At 40.1% G+C, this 19,844-nt stretch overlaps 1 protein-coding gene across 20 annotated transcripts in view; it reads right to left on the minus strand.

Moving 5' to 3' along the window:
* Positions 1 to 19,844, minus strand: part of LOC116957900 (tropomyosin alpha-3 chain) — a 59,610-nt gene that overhangs the window by 4,842 nt on the left and 34,924 nt on the right. For 2 of the 20 annotated variants that reach the window (XM_076065805.1, XM_032944190.2), the window contains 5 exons: positions 18,908 to 18,983; positions 16,364 to 16,426; positions 15,423 to 15,492; positions 6,830 to 6,932; positions 621 to 6,092 (listed from right to left, as the gene is read on the minus strand). In XM_076065805.1, coding sequence (XP_075921920.1) covers positions 6,853 to 6,932; positions 15,423 to 15,492; positions 16,364 to 16,426; positions 18,908 to 18,983 — 289 coding nt within the window. In that variant the 3' untranslated portion in view covers positions 621 to 6,092; positions 6,830 to 6,852. Of the gene's footprint in view, positions 1 to 620; positions 6,093 to 6,829; positions 6,933 to 12,040; positions 12,878 to 13,713; positions 13,797 to 15,422; positions 15,493 to 16,363; positions 16,427 to 17,811; positions 17,888 to 18,907; positions 18,984 to 19,844 lie in introns of those variants that run through there. The other 18 variants (XM_032981016.2, XM_032944134.2, XM_032980592.2 and 15 more) reach the window with 10 other exon arrangements.

Below are 19,844 nucleotides of genomic sequence, written 5' to 3' on the forward strand. Positions count from 1 at the left end.
TTACGTAGCATTACTGGTGTGATAAAAAATAATAATAGGGTGGAGATATATCGCGAATCGGACGCATTGCTCGATTGAGAACTTGGGAGTCAAAGCTCAAAGTTCATCATAATCCAACGTGATCAGTTGAGAATTGAAAATCGAGCGTACAAGCTGCGAATTTTCAGTGGAAGGGAGTTCCAGACGGCTCGTGTGTCCATGCAAAAATGTCTCTCAGCTAGGACAGTCCTGGTTCTGGTTTATTAGATGCCTGATATTTCCTTTAAAGGAAATGAACATATATGTGAGTGACAGATTATACACCTCACTGGTAACATCCAGCATACATTCAAAGATAAAAGTTGTGAGCTCATGGAAAATGTAATATCGCAATGCCGTGCGAATGGAAAATCTGCACACGCCTTCCTCGGGTTTATATAGCCAGCGACTTCTTAAACGATTCCCTGGGCGGTTACTAATCCACATAAGTGGAACGCTAATGGAGGTGTACGCTAATGTACAGTAACATTCTTCTGCTCAAATGCATTTTCCATCTGTCAGCTGCAAGAAATCAATGGTTTTTTTTTTTGCTGAAGCCAGACCTTGGGCTGTACGTAGAAACAAAATCGTAATACCGAGTGTAACATCAACACATTTATTATCGGTTGATTGGCAAGTATCTGCAGACTTCAATATGGATACAAGCACATGCTAAACATGCTATTATGCAAGATTTCTTCAGGCAAAAAGTTGGCAACTTATGAAATCTGCGGTGAGGCGGCAGCATACAGAGAAACACGGATGCAAATGCAATCGTTACGATTGGGAAGTGTAAGCGGAGGTCACAATGAGGCAGTAAATTGTAGTTAAAGTTAAGTTAGTACTCGGACGGGAGACTGTCATGGGAATAACCAGGTGTTGTGGTCTTTGGTAGCAAAATAGACCGGTGGCAATACAACGGATTATGGAATCTATGTGGCTTCATGAGTACGCATGAGTGTACTCCCTCATACAAAACACCCACAAATGGAATTGTCCTAATACGGGTTCTTCCCCAACAGGTTTTGGGACTCCGCAAGGATTTTACAGGTAAAGCAATCGAGGTTAATAGTCAAGCTCTGCAATGTGTTGCTCATGCCATAGCTGGCTCGAGAGGGCCCATTTAGAGGGTATTTGACCTTACTCTTTCACACTAGCCAGACGTAATTGAAGCGGTGGTTTACTCACTTTGCTCTGTCACACGTGACCAGCCAGTTGACTCTAGTGTCGCCATTTATACGGCTGGGTGGACAGAGGCAATGGAATTTAAGAAACTTGGACTTTCATCTGCTGTGCCAGGACAGTGAACCGGTGGCATCTGAATTGCAATTTCAGGGTGCTAACAATTACTATAGCAACATCCGCGTTAGTAGGCAGAGGGAATTATTTATAAGATTAACCTATTACTGTCATTTTCGGATCGTTATTCCCCTCTATGTTTCCTGCGAAGTGTATGCTTTCACACAGCTATTTTAAAAATACAAGTGGCAGCAGATTAAAGTCAGAAAAAAACTAAATTTGTGACATCACATTTTGTGCCGACTCGGCTTTAATTTCATAAGTGAAAATGTTCCGCGTATCATTTCTACAGCCTGATCAGCTCACTACAATGGCATTCACAGGAACTTTCAACACGAGTTAACTGTACATAGTTGTCACGGCAGCTGCATTCACAGGTGTGTCGGCTCATATACCGCAGAAATTGTTTAAAATTACCGAATGCTGAGTGACAGGGTTTGAAGGATAATTCCGTGATTTTTTACATCTTCCCACTGCCAACACGATGCGAATACCTGCATAGAGATGGCATACACCATAATTAAACGTGTGTAGTCATACTCATGATGCTGTGAAATTGAGGGCTACATGATGTACATTTAGCACACACTGCATGGTGCAACGCTTTATGAGCCAAACACGAAACATTTTCCCACTCAATACATTTACGAAGACAGCCTAAAGTCAGTCGTGAAAATTCACCATTCCTATAACATTAGCTAGTCTATCCATAGGACATCCAATGATGTCTTCCAATAAAAGCATACTTGATTAGCTGAACAAATCCCGGATCAGGATGTGAACTCATGTACTTTCCAATATGAGTTATCGCCCTACCCGCAGTGCCACGTGACCGGATTCTACATTGAACTTAGCTTCCAACTTGACTCCAAATATCTAAGGAGGAACACAGATGTCCAGTCGTTCTCTCCAACTCTTCTCCAGAGCGATCTCTTAAATATGGAGACAGGACCCGAAATATGTGGTGGTATTTGTCTCCATCTTCATATTAAACGATTTTGCTCGAGAAAGTCAAGGATGTAATGTATTATTGGTGAAACATATTGAGGAAAACAGGCAAACACCCCATCTATCTATATAAAAGGGAAATTTGTGAATGTGTCTGTTAGAAATGTTTAGCATACTTCCCAACATGCAACAAACTTGAAATTTGGCATGTGGTTAACTTCCAAACTCTACACAATGCAAAACGTCTAAAAATAGACTTTTGTATATATATTTTTTGGGGGAGCGCAATAATGGATATAATCTTCTGGGTTCTTTCGGTAAAGACACGTAGAATGGAGATAAAATAATAACAGAATAAAATTCTCACGACGTTTCGGCCACAACACAAGTAGCCTTCCTCAGGTGAAGAAACAGGACTGTCCGGAAGACAGCGCTGTCTTCCGGACAGTCCTGTTTCTTCACCTGTGACATGTTACGTCACATTTTGGATGTCACCCGCATGCGGCAGCGTCACCGAGTGTCTGCTGACGTCACGCACCCCCCCCCCCCAACCCTCCGCGTAGGCCGTGTATCCCGTACAAATGCGCGGCTGGGGGGGGGGGGGAATAATCTATACTAGGACTAAACTATTAATTTACGTGCGAAGAACGGGTACACCTGCTAGTAATTATATAAAAGACAGAGTAATTTTAACCTGGAAATTTTCCATAGCAATGTCTTGCATTATTCTTAGCTCTATCGAATGATTCGTGCAATAGATGCCTGCGATTAGCTGCATGTTGTGAGTTACTCAATTTTGACCTAACATTGAGCTCAAATCAACTCCTTTGTGTAGTTTTCATTACAGAGGCGTTGGATTACAAAGGTTGTGTTCTCCAGTGTGAGCCAGGCTGAAAGGTACAAGCTCATTAGCGGCTAAGCCAACTCTTGAAAATTCAATACACCCAACTGACCCATGAGCAACTGATGTGAATATCCAATGGTACAGCCGATTTATCAAGAGCAAGAACTGTACAAATACGCGTATAACGATCCACGTGCTTTTGTCAAATACGTAATTTCTGCACTCGGTAGATCTCTAAATAATATAATAAACGGACAAACAGCTAAAATGCAGCGATATATTACACTTGGAATATCAGGTTAAACAAGCTTTTGGTTTACAATTAAACCACTTTTGAACCCAGCATAAGTGTATCCTTTATCCAATTGAGCCTATCTTAAGCTCACAATGCACATCTGACAATCGATCACGTGCCAGTGTTTGTCAGTGTGAGAGTGATGCGGTTATTGTGCAGGAAATTATGAGAAAAAAGTATGATGGGCTGCTTGCCTGGACATGAGAAAATATTTAAATCTAGCATCAAACCACAAATTCGATTAAACCAGATAGTTTGATAGGTAAGAGAAATGTGAAATAACTTTTGCAAAGTAACAATTTTTTTTATTTTAGCAGGTAAAGCCCACTGAGCTACGTAGCTCTTTTTCAGAAGCGACCTGGCCACACAAATGATAGCTCAACGAAGTGGCTTATTGCGTGGAAATATATAGCAGCCAAATACTCTAAACGCATGTTTCTAAATGTGGAGGAATAATCGGAGGACCCGGAGAAACATCCACGCGACCACGGGGGAGAACATGCAAACTCCAAATGTACAGGCGTCAAGGTCGGGATCGAACCCAAGACCTCCTCTATACCAAGCGAGGTAGTTAACATCACGCCACCGTGGTGCCCCACGGTCGTTAACATCTCGCCAAAGGAAACCTTACAGAAGAAATGGACAAAGCACCTCGCAGATAACATTACCAATCACTATAAAGTGTCAGAGTCCACCAAGCTGAGTTATAATTTACGTATAGACCTGTAAACTCGATTCACAGCACGAACAATCCATTATTCTACCTTACCGGCGCACATTTGGTCAATCACTATGGACACATCATGAAGAATGCTGCAAGCAGTTATAATAATTAAGACATGGTAGCTCTTACTGCCATACAATGTATGTTGCACACATCTGAGAACACACATTGGTTACTCTACAGATCTTCTTTGGTTCTTTCGGTAAAGTCATGTAGAATGAGAATAAAATAATAAAATAAAACAATCAAATTCTCACGACGTTTCGGCCACAACACAAGTGGCCTTCTTCAGGTGAAAGGAACAAACCTGTCGGGACAACAGAGCTACAATGTAGCATGTTCTCCCCCCGTGGTCGCGTGGATCACTTGTGTTGTGGCCGAAACGTCGTGAGAATTTTATTTTTTTATTTTATTCTCATTCTACGTGACTTTACCGAAAGAACCAAAGAAGATGAATCCTTGCAGTCATGAAAGCTTTAAATCGATACTCTACAGATGTCACACAATGTGTGCACCAGTGAGCAGATTCGAACCATCTGCAATGCACGAGACGCTTGAAGCTGTAATGAGTGTCAACATGCAAAACCTCTGTGCAACCACAATACGCAGTCACAAGGATTAACGGTGCTGTAAGCAGCAGGAGATACCATTGTTATATCAATCATATTCCATTTGTACTGTTTGTGTCTATTTCACAAGTAAATCACATTACACTCTTGATCTGTGTGTGCAAATAAATGGCATTACGGTGAAAAAGAAAAGTGGTATTGAAATCATTAAATGATCTACCTCACCCAAGAACTACATCTCCGTATCTGTGCAGATGAGTGTTACGCTCAGCACATTTAATTAGAAGATGCTCTCAAGGGCAGGGATTTAACTGAATTAAGTGCATACCATTTTTCTGGCAGGGTTTGGTACAATGTGGTTATCCTACACAGGCTGACCCCTGTCATGGTAATGTGGCATTTCACATCTGGATCAAGCCTGCCAATGCAAATGTGCTTAATCCCGATGCTGTGTCGAGCAAGGACGAAGTGACTTATACATTAATTAGCATTTGATTTGGGCTATTTCGTCAGTTGCTTGAACAAGGCCAAAACCAGGCATTGTGGCTCTGGCTCAGTATTTTTATAGGGACATTATTGTTATTCGATTATGCCAAATCAAGTCTTAGAGAACTTCCAAATCATACTTTCAATCGATGAAGGTATTCTGTATATCACTCATGCGTATTCAAGTAATACACAGGCTAATTTAGTGATCGCTAGACACTCGTGTGACCAATATATAATCCCAATATATAGCTTGTCAGTGCTTGTGACAACTGATGAATATTTAATAGTGCTTGTGTCGATTTACACTCCAGGTGCACTTGCAATAAACGAGAGGGAAAGAAAATACTTGGACGAAGCCAACAGTTAGACGAAGCCAAGAGTTGGGCGAGAGCCAACGCGTACAATATGCACAGGTTTCTGACAGTGCTCACCAGTGCTCATTACTTAGCTTTAAAAAAAAATACACAAGTTCCAGATCAGTAACGTTTACCCCCCAATAGCCGAAAAATCCATTTCACAGGACTCCCGAGTTATTGTCTAGGTTTTCTCAGGCAGCATGCACCATTTCACATTTGCACGACAATTTGTGTAATTTGACAATTAGTTACGGTCATTAGTTCATGAATCCAGCATGTGTTCAAAATTCTCTATTTACCATTTCCACGTGACCTTCTGTTTTACGGACGAGTAACATGTGTTGCATTTACACGAGAACACAAGACTGTATATATGATTATCCCACAAACTGCGTGCGAGTTGTCTCGGGCTAAACTCCCAAGATGCATGACGCACGGCCCCTACACGCGCGAGTCGCGAGGCTGGTCTACAAGCTGTGTAGCTCCTGCAAGGTTTGATCGAGCACCCGGTGCAGACCCACGTTATCTTCTTTAACCTGGCCAAGTTTGTCTGTGTGTGGAAGGGGGTGGGGTTGGGGGAGGGCGGGGTGCGGGGGGGGGCAGAATTAATGGGAACAAGACAACATTACACAAGCAGGTTAGAATTCAAAAAATGTGCGCAATGTTAAAAAACAACACACATGCATTATCTACTGCATGCATTATTCCGTCAGCAGAAAACGTGCACTGCTACCCTTTGGAAAGTAGACTTATTTAAAGCAGCTGAACAACAGAGACATGCAACTACATAAACATGGTATTTTGCAGCAAAAGGTATTAAAGTATCGATTAATACCCGCTTCTGGTGCAGCACACTTGAACACATACATGTTTTTTGTATGCTCTCACTCATCTAAGTACCTATTTCGCTATTCCCCGTGAAATTGTCCATTACAAGTCAAATTGTCTCCCAGCTCAAATGAGCATAGGGGGCAGCACTCATTTTCATAGGTCCTGAGTCAGCGGTGGAAATTCCATATTGCCATGGTGGAGCAGTCTTTGAATACAACCACTGCTGACTCCCACAAGGTGGTACTCATTATTACTGTAGGGACAGTTGAATTAGTCTGCACCCCAAACCAGGATTTTAACTCGTAACCTCTGAATTGTGAGATGAGCATTCTAACCAGAGTACCATCTGGCCGGATGTCCATAAAAAAAAGAGTTATTATTATTTCAGACAATAAGGTTAGGTACAAACATGCAGTGCAGCATTTTGAGCGGAGTGTTAATAGAGGAGATGTGCACCAGTGGCAGCAGGCAGAGAACAGTCAGTTATTGAGTTCAGAGAGGGCGAGCTTGAGCTGGTTAGTCAGGAGAACAGTCCTGTCCACTTCTCGCTGGTGCCGATCTGTGTGCCGCTCACACATGAACGCAAAGGATGCACGGTACAAAGGACAAACACAACACAAGGGATGCCAAATATGTGAACATACGTTGTGAAGAACAAGATGTATGGGGAACATACGGTAAGAAAAATAAGTGGACAAAAAAAGCATAGGTGGGAGAGAACACACAGAGCACGGTTGGTGAATGACATACCAGACACAATGGGCAAAAAGTAGCCAGTTAAATGAGAGATGCAATAACAGGGCACAAGGGTTATTTGGGGGCAGAGAAGATACACGGAGGAATGAGAGCAGATACAACTTATGACCTTAGTAATGCATTCTGGAAATCTCATGTTTCCATATTACCTTGGAATACAACGACAAGGCAACATACAGAGAAGTCGTAGTCAATGAAGAATTAACACACAAGAAGCCACACTCATTTTAAAGCAGTGTGGTATTTGAAAAGTGTTTCCTTGGAATTCTTCAAGCAAATACCTTTTGGTAACTATTAAAATACAGCGAAAATAAATCATGCGTGTGGCTAAGACACCTACGTTTGAACTTGATTCGGCGCTTTCTTTGCGGTCTGTATTCTATCACTCTTAAATTTCACACTTAAATTACAATTTAGAAATCTCTGAAATAGCTTAATCAACCAGACCATGCGTTAATTGTGTTTTAACCGACCGTCTGTGTTGCTTTATATGGTTTCCAAATTTTGCTAAACCCTGTTTTGATTTAGTGTGCTCCTCCGTCCCTCTCTGTATCCCCTGGTGTATCTGTGTTAATTCCCTCTACTTAAGGTCTGTATATAAATATCTGCGGTTATGTTTCCTCTACCTGATGATGATTGCTTGTGTTGCAATCGAAACGTCGTGTGCCATTATGTAATTTTATTCTTTCTTATTTCTACGTGACTTTACCGAAAAAACCAAAGAGTAATTCCTGCAGTCACGAAAGCGCCGAATCAAGTTCGAAACACCTCTACGGGGAGGTATGAAGCCTGTTTCTTTGTGTTGCCTCTGCTGGTACAGTGAGGGAAAAAAGTATTTGATCCCCTGCTGATTTTGTACGCTTGCCCACTGACGAAGCAATGATCAGTCTATAATTTTAATAGTAGGTTTATTTGAACAGTGAGAGACAGAATAACAACAACAAAATCCAGAAAAACGCATGTCAAAAATGTTATAAATTGATTTGCATTTTAATGAGGGAAATAAGCATTTGACCCACTCTCCATCAGAAAAATTTCTGGCTCCCAGGTGTCTTTTATACAGGTAACGAGCTGAGATTAGGAGCACACTCTTAAAGGGAGTGCTCCTAATCACAGCTTGTTACCTGTATAAAAGACACCTGTCCACAGAAGCAATCAATCAGATTCCAAACTCTCCACCATGGCCAAGACCAAAGAGCTCTCCAAGGATGTCAGGGACAAGATTGTAGACCTACACAAGGCTGGAATGGGCTACAAGACCATTGTCAAGCAGCTTGGTGAGAAGGTGACAACAGTTCGTTCGATTATTCGCAAATGGAAGAAATACAAAAGAACTGTCAATCTCCCTCAGCATGGGACTCCATGCAAGATCTCACCTCGTGGAGTTACAATGATCATGAGAACGGTGAGGAATCAGCTCAGAACTATATGGGAGGATCTTGTCAATGATTTCAAGCAGCTGGGACCATAGTCACCAAGAAAACAATTGGTAACACACTACGCTGTGAAGGACTGAAATCCTGCAGCGCCCGCAAGGTCCCCCTGCTCAAAAAGCACATATACATGCCCGTCTGAAGTTTGCCAATGAACATCTGAATGATTCAGAGGACAACTGAGTGAAAGTGTTGTGGTCAGATGAGACCAAAATGGAGCTCTTTGGCATCAACTCAACTCGCCATGTTTGGAAGAGGAATGCTGCCTATGACCCCAAGAACACCATCCCCAAGAATATACCATCCCCACCGTCAAACATGGAGGTGGAAACATTATGCTTTGGGGGTGCTTTTATGCTAAGGGGACAGGACAACTTCACCGCATCAAAGGGACGATGGACGGGGCCATGTACCATCAAATCTTGGGTGAGAACCTCCTTCCCTCAGCCAGGGCATTGAAAAAGGGTCGTTGATGGGTATTCCAGCATGACAATGACTCAAAACACACAGCCAACGCAACAAAGGAGTGGCTCAAGAAGAAGCACATTAAGGTCCTGGAGTGGCCTTGCCAGTCTCCAGACCTTAATCCCATAGAAAATCTGTGGAGGGAGCTGAAGGTTCGAGTTGCCAAACGTCAGTCTCGAAACCTTAATAACTTGGAGGAGATCTGCAAAAAGGAGTGGGACAAAATCCCTCCTGAGATGTGTGCAAACCTGGTGGTGAACTAAAAGAAACGTCTGACCTCTGTGATTGCCAACAAGGGTTTTGCCACCAAGTACTAAGTCATGTTTTGCAGAGGGGTCAAATACTTATTTCCCTCATTAAATTGCAAATCAATTTATAACATTTTTGACATGCGTTTTTCTGGATTTTTTTGTTGTTATTCTGTCTCTCACTGTTCAAATAAACCTACCATTAAAATTATAGACTGATCATTTCTTTGTCAGTGGGCAAACGTACAAAATCAGCAGGGGATCAAATACTTTTTTCCCTCACTGTATGTCTGCCTTTGTGTCATGACTTCTGTTTTTGTGTCGCTGTGCTCTCTCTGCCTGTGTATGTGCCTTGTGTCTCCGGGTTTACGCTGCAGCTTCCTCCGCACTCCCTGTGTGCCTGACAATTCCGCACCGTTCTTTGATGTGTGCTCTTTTTCATGCTAATTTGTGTCCCATTGTCTCTTGAGTCCCAGCCCCGCCACCTCTGTCTATTTAAGGCCTCAGCACAGAGATGATACTCCACTTCTTCACTGTGTGCTTGTCTCTCCCCATGTCTCTTTTGCGGTCTGTATTCTATCACTCTTAAATTTCACACTTAACTTACAATTTAGCAATCTTTGAAATAGCGTAATCAACCAGACCATGCGTTAATTGTTTTAACCGACCGTCTGTGTTGCTTTATATAGTTTCCAAATTTTGCTAAACCCTGTTTGACTTAGTGTGCCCCTCCATCCCTCTCTGTATCCCCTGGTATATCTGTGTTAATTCCCTCTACTTAAGGTTTGTATATATATCTGCGGTTATATGTTTCCTCTACCTGATGATGATTGCTTGTGTTGCAATCGAAACGTCGTATGCTATTATGTAATTTTATTCTTTCTTATTTCTACGTGACTTTACCGAAAAAACCAAAGAGTAACACCTACGTTTGTCTGTTGCATAGTAATAACTGTAAAGGTTAGCTATAATAACAAATAATTTGATTAATATTCTACTTAATTTCCATAACAAAATACCATGTTTGTTTTTAAATATCCCATTTGCAAGTTTAATTTAGCAATGACATTGTTTTCCTAATTTGAGCTTTATGTGAACGTCAGCACTGAAAATATCACCGACGTCACAACACCTCACCATCATGACCTCTTTCTGCTAGATCCTGTGACAGTGGCAGCCAGCACCAAACTCAAAGTCTGCTCCGATAGTATCCCAACTGGCTTTAGGTTTTCCCCTCGATCAATAATCTGATGCACGTCCGCTCCAAAAGCTGTCTTTGTAACAACCTTCCACCCTCATTCTTGCAACGCCCATCATTGCAACCTCCTCTTGCTGATTACCTCTGCAATGCTTTTCTCAGATTCCATTCCGAACATCTAAGTGGCTCAAGCTGTCCTGCTCACGCACCTGTGTATAAAGACTATTTTTTGTAAACTGATTAATTTATAGGTGTGCGTTAAGAAAACTTTCCATCAACAAGTGGCTTCGGAAGTGGTTTTAAGCCGATTACTTTAATCAATGTTTGTAAACGGATTAAAAAAACACTTGAAAGCCAAGTGCACATGAAGTGGGCCATGCATTCTGAAGCTGTGAGCGGTGCTATTGATCTATGCCATTATGGAAATGTTTTGTTTTTAATATTGTAGCTTTATCATATGATCCTAATATCTGAATACGAAGCTGATAAATCATTCAAATGCTCAATACTTCTTTGCTTAGTTTGCCAAGACGTGTGGATAATTCAAAGCTGGTAGTGCAGTGCTTAAACTGCACTGCGCTATGAACCCTGCGATCTGAATTCAATTGCCAACCACATATAACATCATCGGAGAGGGAGATCTGCAACGGCTGTGATCTCCCCTTCATCAACCCAACCTGAACAGTGTGGTGATGTATGGTCAAAAGTCCCATTCACAATGGAGAGATTTTCATCCAGCAGTGTATTGACAAAAGGCTGTAGTATTTGTAGAGCCTAACCAACATATAAAAGTCAAAGTTTTGCCTGCTCAAATGAGGATTTAGCAGTGCTCAACTCTTTGGTGACCCTGAGCCAGTGATGGAAATTCCACATTCATTTGACAAGCAGTATCTCCACAGGACAACCACTATTTATCACAAAAAGCTACTCATGTTATCAATCCCAGGTGTATGTTTGTTTGAAGGGCTAAGGTGATCCCTGATTGGGATTGAAACCTGCATCCTTTCAATTCTGGGTCCATGTGCGATATAACTCAGAGGAATCAGAATGATAAATACACTATTAAATTATTCACGTCAAGTAAAATACTTAACTCAGAAGTATTATGAATAAGCATTCAATATTGCAAAATGACCTACAGGTACTTAATTCGAGAAATTGTTACTTCACATATGCTTTTACTTTTGTTCATAATTTAAGTTGCACATCATAAATTAAATATACAGTACAGGTAATGATCGAAAGTAAATATCCATTGTTTCAATTATGATTCCATTTTCTTAATTTACTCTGTCCATGTTTAAGACTAGAGATTATTAAAGAGAGCAACTGTATCTTGATAAAACTATGCATGATTTATTCTAAAACAACTCAGAATTTTTAATTCCATAACTAAGAATGTTAATTAAATGCTCTAGGCAATGCAAGTAAACAAAAGTAAAAGTCATCTCAAATTAAATTGTGCAAAAAACAAATGCAATCTGAAAACACAAAGGCACTGCATTGTAGGCAGAAACCCAAGGGAATCAAGAAACAGAAAACGAAATGAATCAGGCAGCTCGAGCTGTAACATACACGTGATTGTATTTTATTGTAATACCCATGAGCCAGTGTGCTGATGAAACAGGAAATGGAAATAACGATTTATGTTAAGAAAGGACACTTGGTATGTCCCTCTGGGAACGCCACCAAAAGCAGAAAAGATATATTTACTTTCACGAAAAAAGAGCGTAGGACAGGTATGTTCTTGGAAAATATAACATTTTCAAACATTCATGATGACTGAAATGCATTGGTTATAGTTATAAATTCACGTTCTCGTGGAATTTTTTTTTTACTCAGATCGTTCACATGTAATGAAGATATATTTTCTCACGTTCCAGATTTACACTGCACCAACTCATGATTACACCCAGGAATTTACACGTGCCACATGTCTGTTAAAAACCCACTTCAGCCGTGTAAACTCTCCAGGAATTTCAATCATAGTTCATCATTACCCTGGTATAAGAGCAACGTTGGGGCAGCCAGACTCTTTGTTAGAGTTGGAAGGGGCTCAAGGATGGACCCAGGAAGCAACACAAAGAATGAACTGGCACTGAGAGCAGAGGACAGTGTAAAGATGAAGCGAGAAAAGGTAATGAGAAGTCATAAGAAATTCAGAGAAGCACTAAGTTACTATACCAATTAAGTACATTTTCGTGGTCGTACATTGAGGTAAAGGTGTGTGCTAATAATTCCTAAGACATGGGTCTCTCTTAAAGATAAAATGGTGCTTCCGCAGATTTCTATATGAACCACTAATAATGCGAGCTGGCCACAGCCATGGATGATAACTCAGTGAGGGTGTTCCCCAGCTGATCGCTGATGTCTTTGTGCTTGAGCTTTTGTGAATACAACTCATCTGTTGGATCGGACAAAGAACAGACAAAAGAAAAAGATACAGAGGAAGATCTATCACACACTACATATAGTGAAAGTGAAGAGAAAAGATATGTACCATTCAATAAATAACGGAAGTAGTGCTTGACTGAACTACATACATTATTTTCATTAACAGTATGAAATGTTTTTAATTATTTTCTCAATATAAAATTATTTAATAATAAAAAATATACGTAAAAGACCACACCGGAGCCGCAAATACTTGTATATACAGCATATAGGTAGTGTATATACAAACATACACACACCTTACAAATAAAACATTTGTAAGATTTGTTAGTCCAGTATTATCTCTGTAGTGTTACTAAATATAAACTGCATTACAATGTAGTGTGCAATTATAAATATATGACCCATTTCAAAACAGAAAAGATGCACCGTAATGGAAAAGTGGCAATGCCCATAAATTTCCATGTAAAGTGGATATCTCAGGTACAGGGAACACGAGCAAAAATATTTACATAGCACTACAACGGAACCTTAAGCGTCCTGTCACGCTTAACGTGAGTGAATATTAACGTTCTTAAATTCATGTAAAGGCTCACAAGGCTAAAGTGTAACCTTAAAAAAAAATAAGCAAAAACCTAATCAACGTTAAACGATCCAAACCAAGCAACTGCAAACTTTAGTTAGTAAAACAGAGTAAAAAACACAAAGAAAGTAAAAAAACCACTGCAGTCAAGGGAATGTGGGGGTCTGTTTGAGTTATGCAGCATTAAGGGAAGTCAAGAGGCCAGTGAGCACCAGCAAGCAGCAATGCAAAGGGGCAAGGCACACAGAGTAGGAGGGAGGCCTTTACATGGCGGTCATGTCGTTGAGAGCATGGTCCAGCTCCTCGCTGATAGCCTTGTACTTGAGCTTCTGAGAGTACAGCTCATCTGTTTGTTGCATGTGTGTGCATGCGAGAGTATGGGTGTACGGTGTATGCACAAGGGGTGTGCAAATGTGTGGCGCATTGTATATGTAAGAGGAGAGGAAAGCGTGTGTAGGTAATTGGGCATATATATGATTGTTGAAACGATGTGTACGTGATCAGGTATGTTTGTTGTGTGTGCGTGTGTGTATAGTCAAGTGTGTGTTAAAATGTTTGTGTGTACATGCATATATGTGCATTTGGGTGTTGGCGAGTATGTGCGAGTGTAAGTGTACTTGTGAAATAGTTATTTGTGTGTGAGTGGCGGTATGAGTTTGCAGTTTTTATAATATAGAGATGTTCATTGACTCGTGTGTGTGTGGAATGTGGTGTGTGTAAGTGTAAGCCATAGGTGTGCATGTTTGATTCCAGGTGTGAAAGTGTGTAGGTTTCATTGCACAGAATTGTGTGTGAGTAGCCAAAGAGAGAACAGTGGAAGCAGATATCCAGGCAGGAAAGCAATCATCCAGGTGGTATGGTCAGAATGCAAGTCAAATATAAAGTATATAAAATAAACAGAAATTACTGATAGACGTTGCAAAAAAATTGCAAAATAAAATAATTTAAAACACAGATGCAATGCACACATTTAAGCAGAGGAAAATATGGAGTTGAGTTTGAATGAATAAAAATGTATTTATATTTACATATGTAGAATGAATGCATTTGTGCAATACAAACTAAGACCATGCAGTGGAATGAAAATTCAGAACGTCACAGATTACAATTAAATCCAGAAGCTGTGGACACCAAGTACTCTTCGTCATTCACACTGCAGAGATGTGTGCCCTGACCAAGTCCAGGCTTACAACCCCACTTCCTCTTCTCTGGCTATAGGCTGACTTTCTCTTCACTATCAAGTATCTTCATTTACAGATTACCATACCATTGTCTCCTTTCCCAATACTAAACAAAAATACAGTACTTGACAAAAATGCTCTCTTTTCTCTCAAGTCCCCTCAATATGCACGAACCCCACCCATTCCATTAATAGTCATGATATGCAGTCACCTACGTGTTTCTAGACAGGTCTGCCTGATTTTTGGCAGCTGCATTTTTTCAATACTTAAACAAACGTGTTCATTCAGTATTTATATTAAATATCATACATTGTTTCTCTCTGTTCAAGCAAGCAAGAGGACGGTGCTCATCTCTATTGTTGGCCCTGAAACTGTGGTGGAAATTGAAATTGCCATGCTAGATAGAGGTCAGTCTCTCCGAACATGACCCCCGTTGAAAAAGTGATTTTTTTATCGACCCTGTTAGGATGGGATGCTGAGTCGACCTGCGGCGGGCATTGTAACTTCTTGATCCTTCCGACAATTTGTTTATGACTTTAATCGCAGCATTAGCAGGTTGAATGTTACATACTTACTTGAATATAAAAAATACATGAAATAATATGTTGATTAAAGACTTACCCAATCAGAAATTGCATGTACATATTACAAGAGTGAAACATCATTCAAAGTGCATATACAGTAAACACAACAAGCAATTCAAATTCTGAAATGGTAGTATACAGAGTGGAATATACTTATTTCTCGAAAACCCTTACAAGTGACCATACTGGCTTTTAACATAAACCCACCTTCCAAATCATCGATGGTCTTTTCCAGCTTGGCCACTGATCTCTCCGCAAACTCAGCACGTGTCTCAGCCTTTTAGGCAGAAAATAAAAACAATTGGCTAAAGTACAAAGATCAAGATTGCAAGTGTGTAAAAGTATGGATTATTGACCATGGCACAGAACACTCGTTGGTTGACATGAAGTACCGATAAAAAATGGAATCGTAATGATATCTCTAAAGAGGCATAGTTATTATCAAACATCTTTGACAAATATTTGTATCTCTCTATTGCTTTCAGACATGTTTTGGTTTAGCCGACACACCACCACCCCATTGCTGCCTCAAACAAGCAATGGTGGTGTGTATCTCTTCTGGGGGCCATGAGACACTGGTGGACAAAACACATTACTATGGCGGAGGTCAGTATTCCCACGGCACAACCAATATAAACTTCTAACAATGTGGTATTCATTTCATCTTACTCTCAAGGATGATAAGCTGACCTGAACCCTGACCAGAATTTGAACTCGTAACCTTCTGTTTGCGAGATGGGAACTCTAACCACAGCGAATACTTAGGGATGCACAATACACCGTACTGTATATCAATATGTAATTTTGTACACTACACCTTCTGATGTATTGTTAGGATCTAATCACAATGCCACCCAACTAGCTGGTCATAATTGAATAACGTTGCATCATTGATCCCTACGAGTGCATTTGTTTTTTTTTTTTTACAGCAGCAAGGTACTGCAACCATATATGTGATGTTACCTGAGACTGAAATTTACTCCGGGGTATCTATGGCTTTCTCAAAAATCCAATTGTGTAATTGTAAAATACCAGCTCTGGTAACAAAAGAGAACCTTGCTTTTCTTTAATGTTGAAGGTCTAAATGTCTGCAACATTAAGTGTATCGTCCCTGCACAGAATGAAAGGTAATTTTCGTCAGAACATACCTCCTTCAGCTTGTCGGTGAGAATTTTTATCTCTTCCTCATACTTGTCTTCTTTTTGTGAATACTAGGAAGGTACAAAAAATATTTTCACGCATCATTTATTTTATTTAATGAGAATTTAGAAATAAAGCAATGGTACTATATGCCCTCTTGAACAGCAAACCCCAATAACAAATGCAGATTATTTTGTTTAAATATCACAACAATCTATCATACCAACACAACAGAAAAGTAATTGTTTCTGAAAAAAATAGACTTCATCTTCAACTCCCAACCACGTGACTTTACCAAAAGAACCAAAGAGTATGAGTACAAGGGAGTGGAACTGACACAATTTGAACCCATTTACAGTACATTGGGTGATCACATATTACTCTGTGCATCATAACAAAGGCATTCAAGTTCTCTTTCTGCTTGAATATGTAGCCCAAACAACCTAATGTCATGACATTTCGTCATGTGTGTTGATACTTATTTAGGGTAAAAATATACCTCCAAAGCTTATGTATAAAGGGAAATAGTATCAAGGCCAAGTTTGTGAATACATTTCCTTTGTAGTGTGCTTCATGTTCACAAATATCGGTTGCATTCAAGCATCGTCATACTAAACGCCCACACACGTCATGATCTTGATCTTCAAAGTTAAATTTTCTCGGTAGCCATACGTCAAATATACACGTGCTTTCATTGGGTTGTCCCTTCGTTCAAAAAGTAACCCAACATTCTCACATCTATTTTATTGTATTCCAAAATAATGTGGCCAAATAAATAGGAGCTATAAAACTGAAATTGTGCAAAAAGTACATAATCAGTGTTCATTCAAAATACAGAATGCACAGATTTGCTTTGCAATCTGAGCATTGTTTAGTATTCTCCTGAAGTTAAACCATTGAATATAACTAAGAATAATAAATTGTACCTTTAAACTTCTATAGGTGATATTTATCATTATTTTAAAGCAACGTCTTAATTTCACATACAACACCTACAACAATACTTTTTTTTAAACAATGGGTTAGAAACAACAATAAAAAAAAATATCCTGTGGTTGTACGAATATCCATCTCAGACTCTTGGGGCAAGTGCTGTTTCCGAGCACCGATGATGACCAGCACGGCACAAGAGGTGGTGGGTGGCCAGCACCACGCCCGGCCACCGTCATCTCCCTAGTGGAGATGTTTACACACCGCACCAGGTACTCATTTGAGGCTGAGTCAACCTAGGGGAGGCCCATGACTGGTTCAGTTATTCGTCACCAGTGTTGGCCATGAGCAGGAATCGAACTTGAGTACCCAGGTTCATAGCGCAGCATGCTAGCCACTGCACTACCACTCTCCACCATTGGTGGCATGTGCAGACACACACACACAGGTATATAACTGCCACATACCATTTTCATGTGAGTTCCAGAGAGCATCAAGTCAACCATTGCCTAAACAACCACCCTACCTTCTCGGCCTGAGCCTCCAGAGACTTCAGATTGTTGGACACCGTTTTCAGCTCTTCCTCAAGCTCGGCACATTTACTGTGTATTTACCCACAACCGGGCAACAGCAGAGATTGTGGAAGAAGGAATGATAAGGTAGGGGAAAGGAAAAACAAGGGAAATAAAGAAATACAACAAAATAAAACCCGGAATAAGAAAATAAACCTACATTTTTGAAGAGCACATTTCATGGTCCTGGTTTTGGACATTACTTTTGAACTCATCTTCCAAAAACTAAAACTACATTGAGTAATATTCACAATTTGAAGTCAAAACGGGACCATTTTCCATTTTTAATGGTCACAATAATTACAATAGAAATTTCCTTTTAGAAAAAGTAATAGGTTTTTCACACAAGCAACTAGTATTTTTTATGTAATAATTCCCAACAATTTGTATCTAAAAGCTGCCTGTATAAATACTGTATCTGATTCTGTGTATTAAAATGCACGTCTAATGCCTTGCCTAAGTGCTCACGCTGGTGATGAGCAAGCGTTTGGATCTGACAAGATAAATAATTCAGAGATAAACAAAAATAAGAAGGAAAAGCCTGAGGAAAATGCAAGCAACGAAAGAGAGCAACGCAGGAGCTTTGACCAAGCGTGGTGGCATAGGTAGTGATAAGCATTGAAATAAAATCCGCCTTAAAGTGCAAAAATTGCCAACTTGCAATGTGATAAGTTTCATGAAATGCTACTAATGTGTGGTCCATCTGGATGGTACTACCGGTCGGGGCTTAATCCACCGTCAGAAGAATATTAGTTCAAAACCCAGTCAGGGAAATATTTAGTAAATCATACATCCAGGATACGTAAAGTGATTACTAATTTGTTGCATATTGTCAGTTGTCAATCTGTGGAGGGAATGGTCCTCACCAGTAATGCAACATTTCCAATGTTGGATCAAGGCCACAAATTGAATTGCATGCCAACCCTGAGCATGGGGGACACTTTGACTCTTAAGAAAGTAAAAACATATTACTGGCTCAATTTGCACTTTATAAAGTGGAGATTAAATCACGTTGAGCATCAAAGAGATTGCACATGCGCCAGTGAGTACCTGCTCCTCTGCAACCAGCAGAGATTTCATGTTTTGGTCCATGACTCGCAGCTCTTCTTCCAGCTGCCGAACTCGGCTGTTAGTTGGCACACAAGCCGCCGATGCCAGCAGGGTTAGTGCACACACCCGCGATCAAACCATGCACACAAGCGATTATATACAGGCAGCAGCAATGCGTGACTGGCTGCACTGAACGACAGAATTTGCTCCACAGGTCAAGAAAAAGCCACTAAATGCAGAATATATCAAGTCTACCAAGGAAGCTAAGTTCCTTTTGGGAGTATATCGTATCATGGCTTTAGTTTGATACGTGGATTTTTGTTTATGTTGCTCAGTTGATGTTTTATTGATTAATCTAAGTGTATATAGTTAATGAAATGGTACTGATATAGACACAACATTCCAAATGAATCCATAATTTAGCCGACAGGCTTTCCTTAGATTGCATGCAGCCTTTGGAGTTGAAAAAGGCCTACCAATCAAAGCAACAATTAATATCCATTTATTCCTGTGTATACATTGATGATATTGCTCCCAATATGAACAAAATGTTAATTATTAAAGGTTTCACACTGGGTTTAAGCGCAAGCATATACTTATGCAGAAATATGCTTCATCCCCTGGTTTGTGGTGCATGAAATGGTATGAAGAGTAAATTAAAGGTTTTTGTTATTGGTTCATTAAACAGTCATTCGAGTGACCACAGCTAATGAGGGATTGTGGATAATGTGTGCTGCCCAACATTGGTAGTCATTGCTGAATGGAAAGAAAACCTCCAAAAAACACGTTGGGATTGTTTTAAGAATGAGCCAAAAATACTTCACCAATAAACGGTTGAATTTTAAATATCAAAATGCATGCTTTGAAATAGATGTTTTTATAACGGGGCCATCTCAAGATGAAGGTTTAGCGTTAAGTGACTTTAACAATCAGTAAG

This window comes from Petromyzon marinus, chromosome 1 (genome assembly GCF_048934315.1).
Source record: "Petromyzon marinus isolate PM22_M1 ecotype Great Lakes invasive population chromosome 1, UKy_Petmar_22M1.pri1.0, whole genome shotgun sequence".
NCBI lineage: Eukaryota > Metazoa > Chordata > Hyperoartia > Petromyzontiformes > Petromyzontidae > Petromyzon > Petromyzon marinus.